This window comes from Hemitrygon akajei, chromosome 14, assembly GCF_048418815.1.
Source record: "Hemitrygon akajei chromosome 14, sHemAka1.3, whole genome shotgun sequence".
Classification (NCBI taxonomy): domain Eukaryota; kingdom Metazoa; phylum Chordata; class Chondrichthyes; order Myliobatiformes; family Dasyatidae; genus Hemitrygon; species Hemitrygon akajei.
The window spans coordinates 69,083,605-69,098,608 of record NC_133137.1 but is presented as its reverse complement, the minus strand read 5'-3'; the positions used below and the strand labels follow the sequence as shown (position 1 = coordinate 69,098,608).

At 39.2% G+C, this 15,004-nt stretch overlaps 1 protein-coding gene across 11 annotated transcripts in view; it reads left to right on the top strand.

The window, feature by feature from the left end:
- Nucleotides 1–15,004, top strand: part of anks1b (ankyrin repeat and sterile alpha motif domain containing 1B) — an 856,034-nt gene that overhangs the window by 31,924 nt on the left and 809,106 nt on the right. Inside the window, exon 1 of one of the 11 annotated variants that reach the window (XM_073066293.1) lies at nt 8,848–8,914. The exons of the other annotated variants lie outside the window; for them this stretch is intronic. Within the exon in view, the coding sequence (XP_072922394.1) occupies nt 8,913–8,914 (2 nt within the window). The 5' untranslated portion in view covers nt 8,848–8,912. Of the gene's footprint in view, nt 1–8,847; nt 8,915–15,004 lie in introns of those variants that run through there. 11 annotated transcript variants of the gene reach the window in all.

Genomic DNA, 15,004 nt, shown 5'->3' with positions numbered 1-15,004 from the left:
AGAAGGTATTGAACTATTTACTACAATTGAAAACCGCAGCAGTTGATAGATGATGTATTTCCAGCTCTTTATTGAACTGCCAACTTTGAATAATTTTTGGAACAATGTAAAAGTATTTGCTTTGAAAGGTAACTTGCATAAAATGCCAAATTATCAGGCAGCCAAGTGCAATGACGTGAATTGTGAGGTTCTATTTATTGGAAAATTAATTGCTGTGACTTTCTCCTAACCAACGGAGGATCTTTTTTGCAAGCCCAGGGTTTCATTTCCTCTGCGAAATATATTCACTGTTGCATATTGTATACTTCTTTAATATTCATTAGCTTTTGTTTTAAAGGTGAGGGCTTTTGAATTCTATTTTGGTTACCTTTAGTTGAAGGCAATGATATGAAGCTGGAAAAGCATGTTTGAATTTCATGTATTAATAAACGATTCTTGTTGACTAAAATTAAATACCACCTATTGTGTGAGTTCTCTTGCATCATTAGTTTTCATTCTTTAACAGCAGGGTTTTCAGAGGTGAATTTGTAGATAGCAGGCTGCAGGAAAAGTTTACTTTTTAATTTATAAATACATGAGAGGGGCAAATAACTACTTTTTGATGTAGCATTATCTCAGGTTTAAATATTTTACAGCAATTGCAAAGGCCATCTTTGCAAGATGGAATGTGGTTTTGAGCAGTTTGGTTTTGTGTACTCGAGAGTCCAATGTCTTATAATCTTTTTGCCATTAATAATTTAGAGTATATCCAGACCAGTTAACCATGAAATGTCAATGCAGTCAATAACAGGGGCAGCATGGTGGCATAGTAGTAAATGCAATGCTTTTACAGATCCAGCGACCTGGGTTCAATTCCCCTGCTGTTCGTAAGGAGTCTGTACATTTTCCCCGTGACAATGTGCGTTTCCTCCCACAGTCCAAAGACAAACTGTTTAGTAGGTTAATTGGTCACATGGGTGCAATTGGGTGGTGCAAGTTCATTGGGTCAGGAAGGCCTATTTATCTAAAGTAACTTTGTGTTTATGTGTGAGTAGTTAATTTAGCATGATTGCCATTAAGGAAATTTGCCTTTTGATCTCTGCAGACTGGCTATATTTTGAACTTTTAAAAGTGAGTTTCTTGTTGACTGACTCTTATCATGACTTGGGTTTGTACAATGTAACTCGTTCTCTTGCTACAACTGGGATGACTTGGTCCAGTATATTTTTTGTAAAAGTGAAACTAGCATGGCTTATTGGAAACAAGCTACTTAAAGCAAAATCAAGAATGTTTATATCAGGATCGTGCCATTTCTACCTGTTATTGAGTAGATTGAGAGTGAACTGTCATGAAATTTACTTCTGGTTTCTTGAAAATGAGTAGGGGTATGCTCTCATTTCTAAGGAAAAGGATCAACATTAATATATATATATTATTGTAATAGTACAATAAACTATCCACAATAAGTGTCATGTTTCTACAAAAACAAGATCAGAGTAATTCTAAGATTTTGTAATAAAAAATGACTCTAAATTTATGCATTCAGTAATTCTGCAGCATCAAAGTACATGCATATTATTCATGGTGTTCTCTATCACCTTCTAGCCTTCCCAGACATCCCACCTCTCCTGGAAGTTCCGGGAGTCTCCCGCATAATGATAGTGGCTCCCTGACGCCCGCAAATTATATACAATATCCTGGAAATCGATTTTTTTTTTTGAGAGGAAGAGTGAGAGCGAGAGGGAGCATCCTGATTGGTCTCTCTTCGTGCTAAGAAGACCTATCAGTTTTCTCTGTGGGTCGGCTCTCTTTAAAAGTATTACATACTCCCTTGGAGGTCGACTGGGGTGGGGCGGGGGGGAGATGTGGGGTTGCGGGGGGTGGGCGTGCTACCTCCCTGAAATGAGTTTTTGCAGGGTAGGAGGTCTGCCTTCCTCTGATTAGAAATTGAAACTCCACATTGAATTACACTTTTGGGAAGACCTGTTGGTGAAAAGGGTTCAAACACACTCTTTTTGATGAGCATTAGTCGCCATACCAAGAGTGACTTGGTAGCACCACTCCTGAGCCAAGCTAGCCTCGGCCTGAAGAAGGCAGATACCTGACTATCCATTGACCATTGGCATAAAATTTTCTCGTCCATCACTGCCTACTGTACATTCAGTACTTTTTTTTTGCCATGAGAACAGCTTCAATTAGATGGGATGGATTTGGTTAAAATACACTGACTCAAAACAGCACAGACAGATCAATTGCTAATACAGCACTGCCAGGACTGGCTATGTTATTTACTCGCCCAATACTGTCAGTTGAGGGAGTCAAACCCGGTTCATTGAGGATTGTAGACTATGCGAGCGGTTGCGCCAAATGCCGTTCCAATCTGGTGGGTTTGCAGAATAGGCCCACAGGCAGTGGAAGCACATGTATAGATGATTTCACAACAGTCTCTTCAGATTAAAACTTTGCATTCAGCCATAATTTGTTTAAATAATTGAACATCAAACATCAGGAGGGGAAGATTGTGAAGATCTTTGCCTGATGGCAGAGCTCAGCATAAAGTATGATGCAAAAGATGGACTACAGTGATGTTAAGTTAGAAATGTTGATTGGTAGACATATTCTGGCTTCCGAAGATTCTTACAGTAAGATTTCCTCAGCCATTTTGCTCAAACCAAGTAACGTCAAGACTGGATATAGACAAGGAAGTGGTTGCCTGTTTGGAGGTCAGTGGATAGTGTAGAACATTCATAATGATCCTACAAATATCCTTTAAACATATTGTTAAACTTCAAAGGCATTCAGGATTGAATCACTGTTTTAACCATGGTCCTGAATGATGGATTGGAATTATCTCTTCTACTGGTGTAAGTACTGAGTAGGGGCTGGGGTTATTTTAAAAAGGTGGTAAAGGGGAGAAGATTGTTCCTTCGTGCTCCACAAAGAAAGTGGAGTCTCTCCAGTGCCTCTCCTCAATCTCCAATCATGGGTTCCTTTTGAATGTGGAAAAAAAAAACTTCAACTTTTCCATGTGTTGCTTGCATCAATTCCTGCCTATCTACTTCCAGTTTAAATTGGAGCTTTAGTATATGGTTTCATTTTCATATTTCTAATTCTATTTCTCTTTTTCAGTATTGTCCCTATTTGGCACTTAGTTATTCGACTGTGAAATAATCATCATGTATCACTGATTTTTGTCAGCAGGAAAGCTCTTACTTAGCAGGTAACTTCTCCCACCCCCTAGAAATCCAATTGGTTCCTGTGCACCTCAGAAATGGCTAATTATGAATGTAATCATGACGGGGGAGGAATTTTCTTCCTGCTCTTTGATGTGATGATTAGAAAGGCCCGCACCCATTGAACTGAGTTGAGCTGCCAGCCGTTTGTTGCTCATTATATTTTTGATTTTTGTGTGCACTTGGCTAAATCTGGAAGTCTAAAATGAACTGAAGGTCAGATGATTGCACAGCTGATCTGCTGCTCCATTTGGGCCTCATTATTGAGTTTGGCAATAGAGCACTGACGAGAATGTCTGCATGTACTTCACATCTGTCCCCCTAACTTTCCTCAAGGGCCGTCAGATGCACTGTGACTCCACTGATTTCAATGGAATTATAGACATTGTAGAAAAAAAGTAAGCGTATGAATATTTTTAATGTTTGTATTTTTATGTTCTTAATTAAACGTACTTTTAACTTTTATGTTTTATTTCCATTTTTGCATTACATAGATGTGTTGGAGACACTTAAAGGTAGTTCAAAAGCCTTTGATGGGCAAGGGCCAATAGAACAAGGGTGCCTCAGGACAGCACTGCCTATTGGCTTCTTGTAGTTGGATCCTTTACACATGGTGGGATGCTTCTTGGGTATGGAGGGTCAGATCACTCACTCACCCATATCAGGAAAGGTTACCTTTGAGCAGTCTGGACTGTGAGCTTGAGCGATAGGCTAGAGGTAGTGTGATCCGGCCTTGTAGCACAGATGCTACGGTTGTCATGATAATGAAAGTGTCAGAATTTGCTGTCGTAACACTGAAGCAGGGAAGGTATCTGAACCAATCAGTCCATCAGTGGAAAGGCTGGTGATATTTCAGCTCTGATCAGTTTGTACAATCTAGGTGGTTATTTCTGATCTGTTAGTTCATATGTTCTTTTATTCTTGGAGGTAATTTAGATAGATAGATAGATAGATACTTTATTCATCCCCATGGGGAAATTCAACTTTTTTTCCAATGTCCCATACACTTGTTGTAGCAAAACTAATTACATATAATACTTAACTCAGTAAAAAATATGATATGCATCTAAATCACTATCTCAAAAAGCATTAATAATAGCTTTTAAAAAGTTCTTAAGTCCTGGTGGTAGAATTGTAAAGCCTAATGGCATTGGGGAGTATTGACCTCTTCATCCTGTCTGAGGAGCATTGCATCGATAGTAACCTGTCGCTGAAACTGCTTCTCTGTCTCTGGATGGTGCTATGTAGAGGATGTTCAGAGTTATCCATAATTGACTGTAGCCTACTCAGCGCCCTTCGCTCAGCTACTGATGTTAAACTCTCCAGTACTTTGCCCACGACAGAGCCCGCCTTTCTTACCAGCTTATTAAGACGTGAGGCGTCCCTCTTCTTAATGCTTCCTCCCCAACACGCCACCACAAAGAAGAGGGCGCTCTCCACAACTGACCTATAGAACATCTTCAGCATCTCACTACAGACATTGAATGACGCCAACCTTCTTAGGAAGTACAGTCGACTCTGTGCCTTCCTGCACAAGGCATCTGTGTTGGCAGTCCAGTCTAGCTTCTCGTCTAACTGTACTCCCAGATACTTGTAGGTCTTAACCTACTCCACACATTCTCCATTAATGATCACTGGCTCCATATGAGGCCTAGATCTCCTAAAGTCCACCACCATTTCCTTGGTCTTGGTGATATTGAGATGCAGGTAGTTTGAGTTGCACCATATCACAAAGTCCTGTATCAGTTTCCTATACTCCTCCTCCTGTCCATTCCTGACACATCCCACTATGGCCGTGTCATCAGCGAACTTCTGCACATGGCAGGACTTATTGTATAAGTAACATATCTCATACAATTCAGGTCTCTTCCCCCCCCCCCCACCTTTACAAAGGTAGAGCGTTCCTATGAAACCCTTCTTAAGCCAAAATGGCGTAAAGCGAAGAACCATTTATTTATATGGGAAAAATGTTCTTAAAAGCGAAAATTCTCTTTGTAATGTGAAAACAGGTTACTAATGTAGGTCTTTTGTAAAAGTGAAATGGCGTAAAGTGAACATTCGTAAAGCGGAGGACACCTGTTTTGTTATTGGAATATCAGAGTCTACTCACTTTAAAACCACGTGTTGAAGCAAAATACTTTACAGCGTGTGTGTGTGTTTATACGGTACTGTACAAAAGTCTTTGATACATATATAGCTAGGGTGCCTAAGATTTTTGCACAGTACTGTAGTAATCTTATGTATTGAACTGTACTGCTGCCACAAGATAAAAACAGATTTCATGACATATGTGAGTGATGATAAAACTGATTCTGATATGGGTCTCTGTTGTGGACTGAGAGAGGGAGAGGGGAGGGAGCAGGAAGCACCAAAGAGACATTCTGTAATGATCAATATTTGGAATGAAATGACGTTGCCTCAGGTGTCTTGGGAGGGTATGTCTGCACCCATAATATATATGTGCTTATATTACCTGAGAGTCTGGAATATAATTGGTGACGGGTCCTACTACATTACTGTGCTGCATCACTGGTCCACCTGTGAAGTCAAGCAACAGGGTTTAGTCTTGCTGAGAATGTTTTTTTTTCCCTCAATCCCATTATCATCCAGGCCCTGTGAAGGCTGGAAGGCTCTTTTTATTTGAGTGGTGATTCTCAGCCTGAAGACTGGGAGAGTATTGTTTTAAGAATTGCTTCAAAGGTTTTGAACTAATGTTTTGCAAATATAATAAATAGAACAATGTGAAAAAAATCGTCAAAGTCTTTTTAGATTATTTTAAGAGGCAAAGCTGAATCACCAACATTACCATCTGTCAGTGGCTGTCGGGACATTCCAGGAATGGGCTCTCTGGCTACAGTATCTGCAGCCTAAATGGTGTTAATGCTTTTTTCACTGAGCGTTGCTGCTTGACCCCTGGGCACAGAAGGTTAGCAAGTCAGCCCTTTGCAAATACAGTAATTCACAAAGATTTGGGAAAATGCAGACTGCAAGGACTGATAGCAGGTTAAGCTCCTGCTTCTGGAAGATTCTGACAGATAATCTTCTTTTGTTTGTCTTGCATACTTCTGTCCCATTTTACCTGCAAAAAAATGCTGAAATTGGTGAATTTGATTAGTGCATTCTTCTTGAATCAGTGGATTCTGGCTAATTGGGCTATCGATTAATCGTGGCAGCCACTTATTTGTGACAACTCTTGAAGGACAAAAACTAAATCGAGAAAACAGCTGGGATTCTCTTTGTTTATTTGCTGCTTAATTGGGACAGGAGACTGCTACTGATCAGTTCCAAACTAGCTTAAGTTGCATGAACTTGAGTTAGCATTCAGCATTTTGAAACAGTTCCATCCATGTGATACTTATGAAACGATTTTAGACATACAGTGGATTCTGCTTAGAGTGATAAGTTTTTAAATAGCGTCCGAAGCAGTTGTGTTTTGTCACTGGTCGTTGGCGAGAAAGAAGCAGTAAGACAATTCAGAACTGTTTCGCTCACTCTAGTTTCAAGCATTCAGGCTTGGAGATGCCAGGAACTGCATGCAGTGAAAGCGAGCAACGCACACAGAATTCTGGAGGATCTCAGCAGGCCAGGCAGCATCTAGGAAAAGAGTGCAGTCAACGTTTTGGGCTGAAACCCTCCAGCAGGACACAGCGGGTGCTGCCTGGCCTGCTGAGTTCCGCCGGCATTTTGTGTGTGTTGCTCGGATTTCCAGCATCTGCAGATTTTCTCTTGTTTAGGTAGTGAAAGTAAAATGACTTCACTACTTTAACCAATTAGGAATTACAAAGGTATCAACAATTAGGTTGATTGTTACAATGAAAATTAAGATTGGGAAGATGCAATCATCTAAAGCATTGTATGAAGGCAATTCATTATCTACACTAGGTGTCTGCATTGATTTTGTACATTTACTGTCAATCATAAGAATATGGCAGATGAATTCCTCCATTGATAGCTATTAGGAACTAATACACAGTATTATAGGACTGTAGTAAGATTAGTAGTGCTGTATTTCATTAAAAGACATAATTTGTTACTCAGTTAAATGGTAGTTTGTCTTTTTTGTACAGTACCTTTTTAACTATTTCTATGAAACTTTGGCCAATTGGGGCAGCTGCTAAATTGGGCTAAAATGTACTGGATCCAATATGTCCCAATTAACCAGAATTAACTGTATATCTGAAAGAGTTTCATAAACATCACATGAATGGGAATGTTTCAAAATGCTGAATGCATATAAATCAGCACTTCAGGCACTATCAGTGGGCTGGGGAGGGGGAGGGTGGAAACAAGGAGAGAAACAATTTTTATGTAAAGTTGAAAGAACTTCTGGTAGAGGGGGGCTACTGCACAGGACCAAAATAAGCTTAGTTGGCTCATCTTGTGTACTTGCTTACAAAGTACCCAGGGCATCTTTAAGGAGTGGTGTCTCAGAAAAGTAGCATCCATTATTAAGGACCTCCAGCACCCAGGGCATGCCCTTTTCTCACTGTTACCATCAGGTAGGAGGTGCAGAAGCCTGAAGGCACACACTCAGCGATTCAGGAACAGCTTCTTCCCCTCTGCCATCCAATTCCTAAATGGACATTGGAACCTTGAACACTACCTCATTTTTTCCAATATATATTATTTTTGTTTTTGCACGATGTTAATCTCCAATATACATATACTGTAATTGATTTACTTATTTTTTCTTCTATATTAAGTATTACATTGAACTGCTGCTGCTAAGTTAACAAAATTCATGACAAATGCTGGTGATAATAAACCTGATTCTGATTCTGACTTCCATCATTCTGTGAGGAATGTTTGATTTGTTTCTTTCTCCACACAGCCAGTCTGAGCTGCTGAGTCCTTGTAACATTAGTTTTCAGATTGCCAGCATCTGCTGTGTTTTGATTTTATGTTAGATGTGTAATCTTGCCATCATTTGCTTAATTTACCTGGGGGACGACGACAATTTTGAAGTGTGGATATTTTACTGCTTTCAAACCTCCTTGGAATGTAACTACAACTAGTCATTGAAAATTGCTGCTCACATTGTGCATGCGCTCAATTTACTAGAAATTTATAATCGAAATATTAATTTTAGATAGTGCTGATGAACTTAGTATTACCAGCAGTTTATTTTCGAGTGCCAAATATGAACTCTAACATATTCAACTTTTAAAGTTTTAAAATTTATCTTGCAATCCACTACTCCAGGGATTTTCATCCTGGAGTCCACAGACCCCATTGCTTAGTGGCATTAAAAAGGCTGGGAACCCCCTGCTCCACTCTACACTAACATCTAATTTCACAGAATTGCGTATAATATTTGTAGAACATATCACCACCTGTCTGGTTTTCTTTCATAACTCTGTACCTCACACTGTCTTGTACTGCTTCAGTTATTCATCCTACAGTGATATTAATTCCCATGTCATTTTCCTGTTTCAAATTTACCTCAGAAAATATTTCAAAGTTTATGTTTTACCATGAGATTTGTCTAGATTTTTTATATACTGATGCTGGCTGGTATAATTTAACAGAATTTGCATGTGTTTAAATGGTGGGTTGCTGGGAATTGTAGGCACTATTGTTTCCTGGGGGTTGTAGTTCTATTGTAACCGACAGCTGCAGAATGATCTAGGACTTCACAGGCATTCAGACGTCTGCAGTGGAAGACATTTTTAGGTTTTAGGCCAGAAAATTCTACTGTTTATGTAAGTTTTATTATTAATTTACAGATGTATCTTAACAAACCTAACATATTGTCTTAAATAAAACTCTTTTTAATAGAATAAATATATTATTCAGCTGACTGGTCTATTTCTACATTGTAACTTCTAGGAATTTTTGGCATAACTTTTATTTCTGATGCTAAGTTTCCTTGGCAGCTGAAAGTTTAAGATGGCAGATGAAAGATTTTGTAAAAGAATTAAAAATGTTGCTTTTAATTTTTATTGTTGAAACCCCTTTATTTGAACTTCACAATCGGTTTCAGTTCTGTTCATTAGGACATTCCCAATTTTCCAAAGTGTTTTGTTTCCTTTCTTGACTCTGACATTTATGGCATACAAGTCTAAAATTTGCACTTATAGAAGTGATGTTGAATAATTTAATGTGTATGAAATTATAGGCAAATAAATGCTGTGCAATGCAGCAAGCTGCTTTTAAAACTGCTGTAGAAATACTCAGTGCTCTTAGGCCTATTATACTTCAAAAGGTGTTGTCATAGAGGTAATTTGCAATTATGTTATAAATGTATTTCACATGTACTTGATTAGCAAGTATTTGCATAATTTCAAGTTATTTTTGAGGTATAAAGTTACTAATCTATAAAGTATTTTTTATACTATGATTTCATTTATTTGCCATTTTCCCATTTACCTTTTTGAGCCCTCCAGCCTACCATTTTGCAAAACCTTCTAACAAATGTTATTAATGGATGCAAAGCAAAAATGATTAGTAGTGGTTTAATGACAACTAGTCGTATTCTGAGGGCATGTCCTGGAGCTTCTCAAGAAATGGGGAGATGCAGGAAAATTCTCTTGACATGCAGTCAAGTGTTACAATTGTTTGTGCAAAACAAATTACAGTGAAAGACAAAATGAGATGGTTAACCTGTTAACGTTCTTGTCTTATAACGAAAAGGCAAGTATTGTTTGGGGCAGCATAAGCCTCTGTTAAACACTATCAGAAGCTCTTGTTAGGCCCAATTCAGCATAGAAGGCCTCTGTTTAGCATCTTCGCAGAGAGGCTATCTGATAAAATCCCACTCACTTGGTACAATCTATCATATGAAGTTTGACCTCTCAATCTTTAATTGCAAGCCGAGTCTGAAAATTCTGTGAAGGGATAGGAGCTAATTAGGACTGAGAGTTTATTTGTGGATATCACACTAGTGAAGAAGAGTGCTACTACTTCACATCTTGATAAATCCAGTTTTCTCCAATTCTCTCTTTGGGAATGTTTGCCTGTTCTTCCTGGGACTTGTTGAGCTTCCTACAGATACTCCCATGTTTCTCCATTCCAAAGATCTACAGGTTGGTAGGCTAATGGTCTGCATTACTGTAGTGGGGTGGCAGGAGAGTTTGTACACAACGCTGGAAGAACTCAGCAGGCCAGGCAGCATCCATGAGAAAAGAGTAGCCAACGTTTCAGGCTGAGACCCTTAATCAGGAATGGGGGGGGGGGGGGGAAGAGAGGGCCGAAGCCAAAGAGAGAAAGCTTCAGCCCTCTCTTCCCCCCCATTCCTGATTAAGGGTCTCAGCCCGAAACGTTGGCTACTCTTTTCTCACGGATGCTGCCTGGCCTGCTGAGTTCTTCCAGCGTTGTGTACGTATTCTTTGATCCACAGCATCTGCAGTTGTATTTTTGTGGTAGGAGAGTTACTGTCCATGTGAGTGAGAGTTGGGAAGGAAGTGGGACAGCAGATTTTAAAAAGGGATAAAAAATACTGGAAATATGAAATTTTTAAGATTTGTTCTGTTTTATTTTGATGTGAAAAGATTAAAAAATACAATCAAGTGATTCATTGTGCAATATGTTAATAGAATTCTAGGTGTATCCAGTGTATTAAATTCAATGCAGTTACTTGACCAGCACCTCTAGAATTATCACCTTTACTATCAAGTACATGGGCAACAGGTAGTTGGAGGCAGCGGCACTATCTCCACCTACAGAAACCCTTCCAAGTTCTGTACCATTCAGTTTGGAAATATGGGATCCATCATGATCGTTGGATTCCTAGAATAACTTTCCAACAGCACTGTGGAATTATGTTCACCAGAAAGACTGGTAGTTCAAGAAAGGACTTATCATCACCATCATCTCGAGCAATATACATTACGTTGTCAGCAATGTTCTTAAACCAAATTCTGAATAACACAACCATTACTACTTTGTGCTGGATTTAGCTGCAACCAAGGCAGTCTTCTCCTGTAATTCTGTCAACTTCTGTTTTATAGTAGCTCCTTGAACCTTGGCTCAACAATTCATTGAGATCTGGAGACAAGTGCTTTGGGCAAACCAGAACAAAAAGGGGCTGTTCGGTGGATAATCAAATATGGGTCACATAGACTTGGGAGGCCAGATGGTGAAATCTCCCTTAGTTTGTCAGACCATAGTTAGGAATGGTGAAATAATTGGCTTTTGATGTGCCATTGTTAGGGTTCAACATTATTTGATCATTGTGGAAACCTCTGGTACAGGGCTTCTTGTGTGCAGAGTTCTCTGGCCATGGTCACAAAGAATGGCTATGGCCACATCCTGAAGAACAATCCACTCCTTTCAAGAATTTTTGTCTTATTAAACTGTCTTCATAATAATTACCTAAGAATTTTTTCCCCAAAATTTTCCAACTACCTGGTGTCAGTAACAATTGAACTTTCAACTTTTGAATTAGCTCATATGTTGTGCAGGAGGAATGATCTCAATTGACATTTTTTTTGTGTGCTTGTTATGTTTTGAGGGCTAAATGGTAGACGAGGCCTAGGAGCATCTCATTCACTTGTGCTGTGAAGGAATGGGGTATTATGCAGGTGAAATTGCTAAACGTAATATAACGTTAAAGCTATTATTTTTTTCTGTTATGTTTGATAGAAGCTGGTTCTTTATTTTGATTTTATAGGCTTGTTATTTTCAGTATAATGTATATGAATCTGATTTATTTTGCTGGAAACCCAGACTGGCATGATGTTTTTTAGTGTTACCAGTGGCTACCGCAGTTTGGAAACATGACCATCAGATTGTTCTTTCTTGTTGTTGAGCTGGTATAGAATGCATGCTGTGCAAAAATATCGTAACCTAGGTGGTAGTGATATGAATAGGGAGGGTACTGTCATTTGAATCAAAAGTATCGTAGTGTGTATGGATGCAAATGGTAATTTGTATCCCTTTTTGAATGATGTCTTAACTGACAAATATCTGTCATTCATTTCCTTACTACATGATTTTATAGTTTCATTGTTTTATATTTACTGTTTTCATATTCTGCACTTGCTGGAATGATAATCAGAGTGGAAGTTTGTCTTTGTCACTCACAGATTTAATACAAAGTTCGAAGTAACTTTATAATCAAAGTACATTTATCAGCATATACCACCTTGAGATTGGTTTTCTTTCAGGCTTACTTAGTAAAACCAAGAAAAATAATAGAATCAGCAGGATGGACAAACAACCAATGTGTAAAAGACAACAAGCTGTGCAAATGCAAAAGAAAAGAATAATAATAATAAATCAATAAACAATAAATATCGAGAACATGAGATGAAGAGCCCTTGAAAGTGAGTCCATAGGTTGTGGGAACAGTTCAGTGATGGGGTGAGTGAAGTTAAGTGAGGTTATCTCCATTGGTTCAAGACCCTGATGGTTGAGGGATAATAACCATTCATAAATCTGGTGGTGTTGATCCTGAGTCTCTTGAACTTTCTTTCTGATGGCAGCAGCAAGAAGAGAGTGTGGCCTGGATGGTTGGAATCCTAGATAATGGATGCTGCTTTCCTGTCTGTGTAGATGTGCTCAGTGGTAGGGAGGGCTTTACCCATGATTGATTAGGTTGTATCGATTACTTTTTGTATGATTTTCTGTTTAAGGGCATTGGTGTTTTCTCATATATTCACAGAAATACAGATGTTGTTTTATGGTTACAATACAGGAGCTGAAATGAAAAATGGTATTCATTCAGTATATCATTAATCAGAATCACTTAAGAATATTAAAGATTTTCCAACTAGTAAAAGATGTTGGTCTCGGATGAGTAAAGTAAATACACTTAAATATGCAGATCTTCATACGCACTGAAAACAGAAGAATATGTCTCATGCAAGTTAGTAATGTGCCCAGATTTTATTAAAGTAGGAATGTTCAAGAACATCTTTGACCTCTCACTGCAGTTGAAGGTTCGTACCTGCTCCAAAAGGACATCAATCATGAAGTGGTATGGTAGCAAAGCAGTTAGTGTGACACTTTTACAGTGCCAGTGACCCAGGTTCAGTTACTGCCACTGTCTGCACGTTCTCTCCATGACCATGAGGGTTTCCTCTGGGTGCTCTGGTTTCCTCCGATATTACAAAGACTTGTGGGTTGGTAGGTGAATTGGTCACATGAATGTAATTGGGCTGCTTGAGCTTGTTGGGCAAAAGGTCCTGTTATTGTGTTGTATCACTAAATCAAAAGAAAATGAATGAGCAGTGTGAGCTGCCTTAATGACTATCACCCAATAACACTTGCGTCTACTGTGATGAGGTACTTTGAGAGAATGGTCATCATTGAATTAACTCCTACCTGAGCAGGGACCTGGACCCACTGCAATTTGTCTACCACCGCAAAAGGTCTACAGCAGATGCAATCTCACTAGATCAGCTTTGACCACCTTAGACAACAGTAATACCTACATCAGGCTGCTGTTTACTTATTACAACTTGGCGTTCAACACACCTCAATACTAATCAACAAGATTCAAAATCTGGGCCTCTGTACCTCCCTCTGCAACTGGATCCTCGACTTGAGGAGACCACTGTCAGTGCAAATCAGAATAGCATCTCTTCCTCGCTGACAATCAACAGAGGCACACCTCGAAGGTGTGTGCTTAGCCCGCTACTCTACTTCCCCTCACTCCTGACTGTGTGGCTAGGCACAGCTCAAACAACATCTGTAAGTTCACCAATGGCACCACTGCTGTTGCCGGAATCTCAGATGGTGATGAGGAGTACAGAAGTGTGGTAGGTCAGCTGGCTGAGCAGTGTCTCAGTATCAACTTGGCTCTCAATATGATTGAGACTAAGGAATTGATTGTGGAATTTAGGCAGGGGAGATCAGGAGAACTCACATTGAGGGGTCAGCAGTGCAAAGGATGAGCAATTTCAAGTTCCTGTGCATCAACATCTTGGGCCCAACATATTGAAGTAATTACAAAGAAGGCATGCCAGCAGCTATACTTAATCAGGAGTTTGAGGGGATTTGATTTGCCACCAACATTTATACAGCAGAGAACATTCCAACTATTTGCATCATTGCCTAGTATGGAGACTCCAATGCAGAGATTGGAGGGGGCTGCAGAGGGTTGTAGACCCAGCCAGCTCCATCGCGAGCACTAACCTCTCACCGTCAAACACATCTTCAAAGGACGATAAGGTGGCATCCATCATTAAGGACCCCCATCACCCAGGACATGCCTTCTTGTCGTTACTACCATCAGGGAGGAGGATCAGAAGCCTGAAGACACACATTCAGTGCTTAGGAACAGCTTCCTCCCCTCCACCATCAGGTTTTTGAATGGTTCATGAACACTACCTCATTATTCCTCCTTTGTACCATTGATTTATTTTTTATTATAATTTAGAGTAATATTTCTACGTATGTTTTGCTTTGCACCGCCGTCACAAAACAATAAATTTCACGACATATGTCAGTGATAATAAATGTTCTGATTTTGCTTCTGAAGTGGAAGAAACTTTCTTAGTGTGATACGTATCTCGCATTGTTTAAATGTACGCAAAATTTTTCTGTCAGTATATCAAAACCGTACCAGGGGCAAATCTTAAACATCATTGAGTTTTGATGTGAGCCTATTTACGACAAGTGGGGATGATTATGGATTTGTAATAGAATCATGAAAGGAGGATTTACCAAGGAATTAGGTAATGGTTTTATATACGTTTGGCAAACATGATACGTAAGGTGCCTTTTTCACTTAATGCTGAACCCCATTCAGTGTAGTACTGAACTTTGGCTTCATTCAGTTTTTGATCTGCAGAGAATTAGCTGATCTTTAATTGCAGGACCCAAAATAGACACTACAATACGTCATT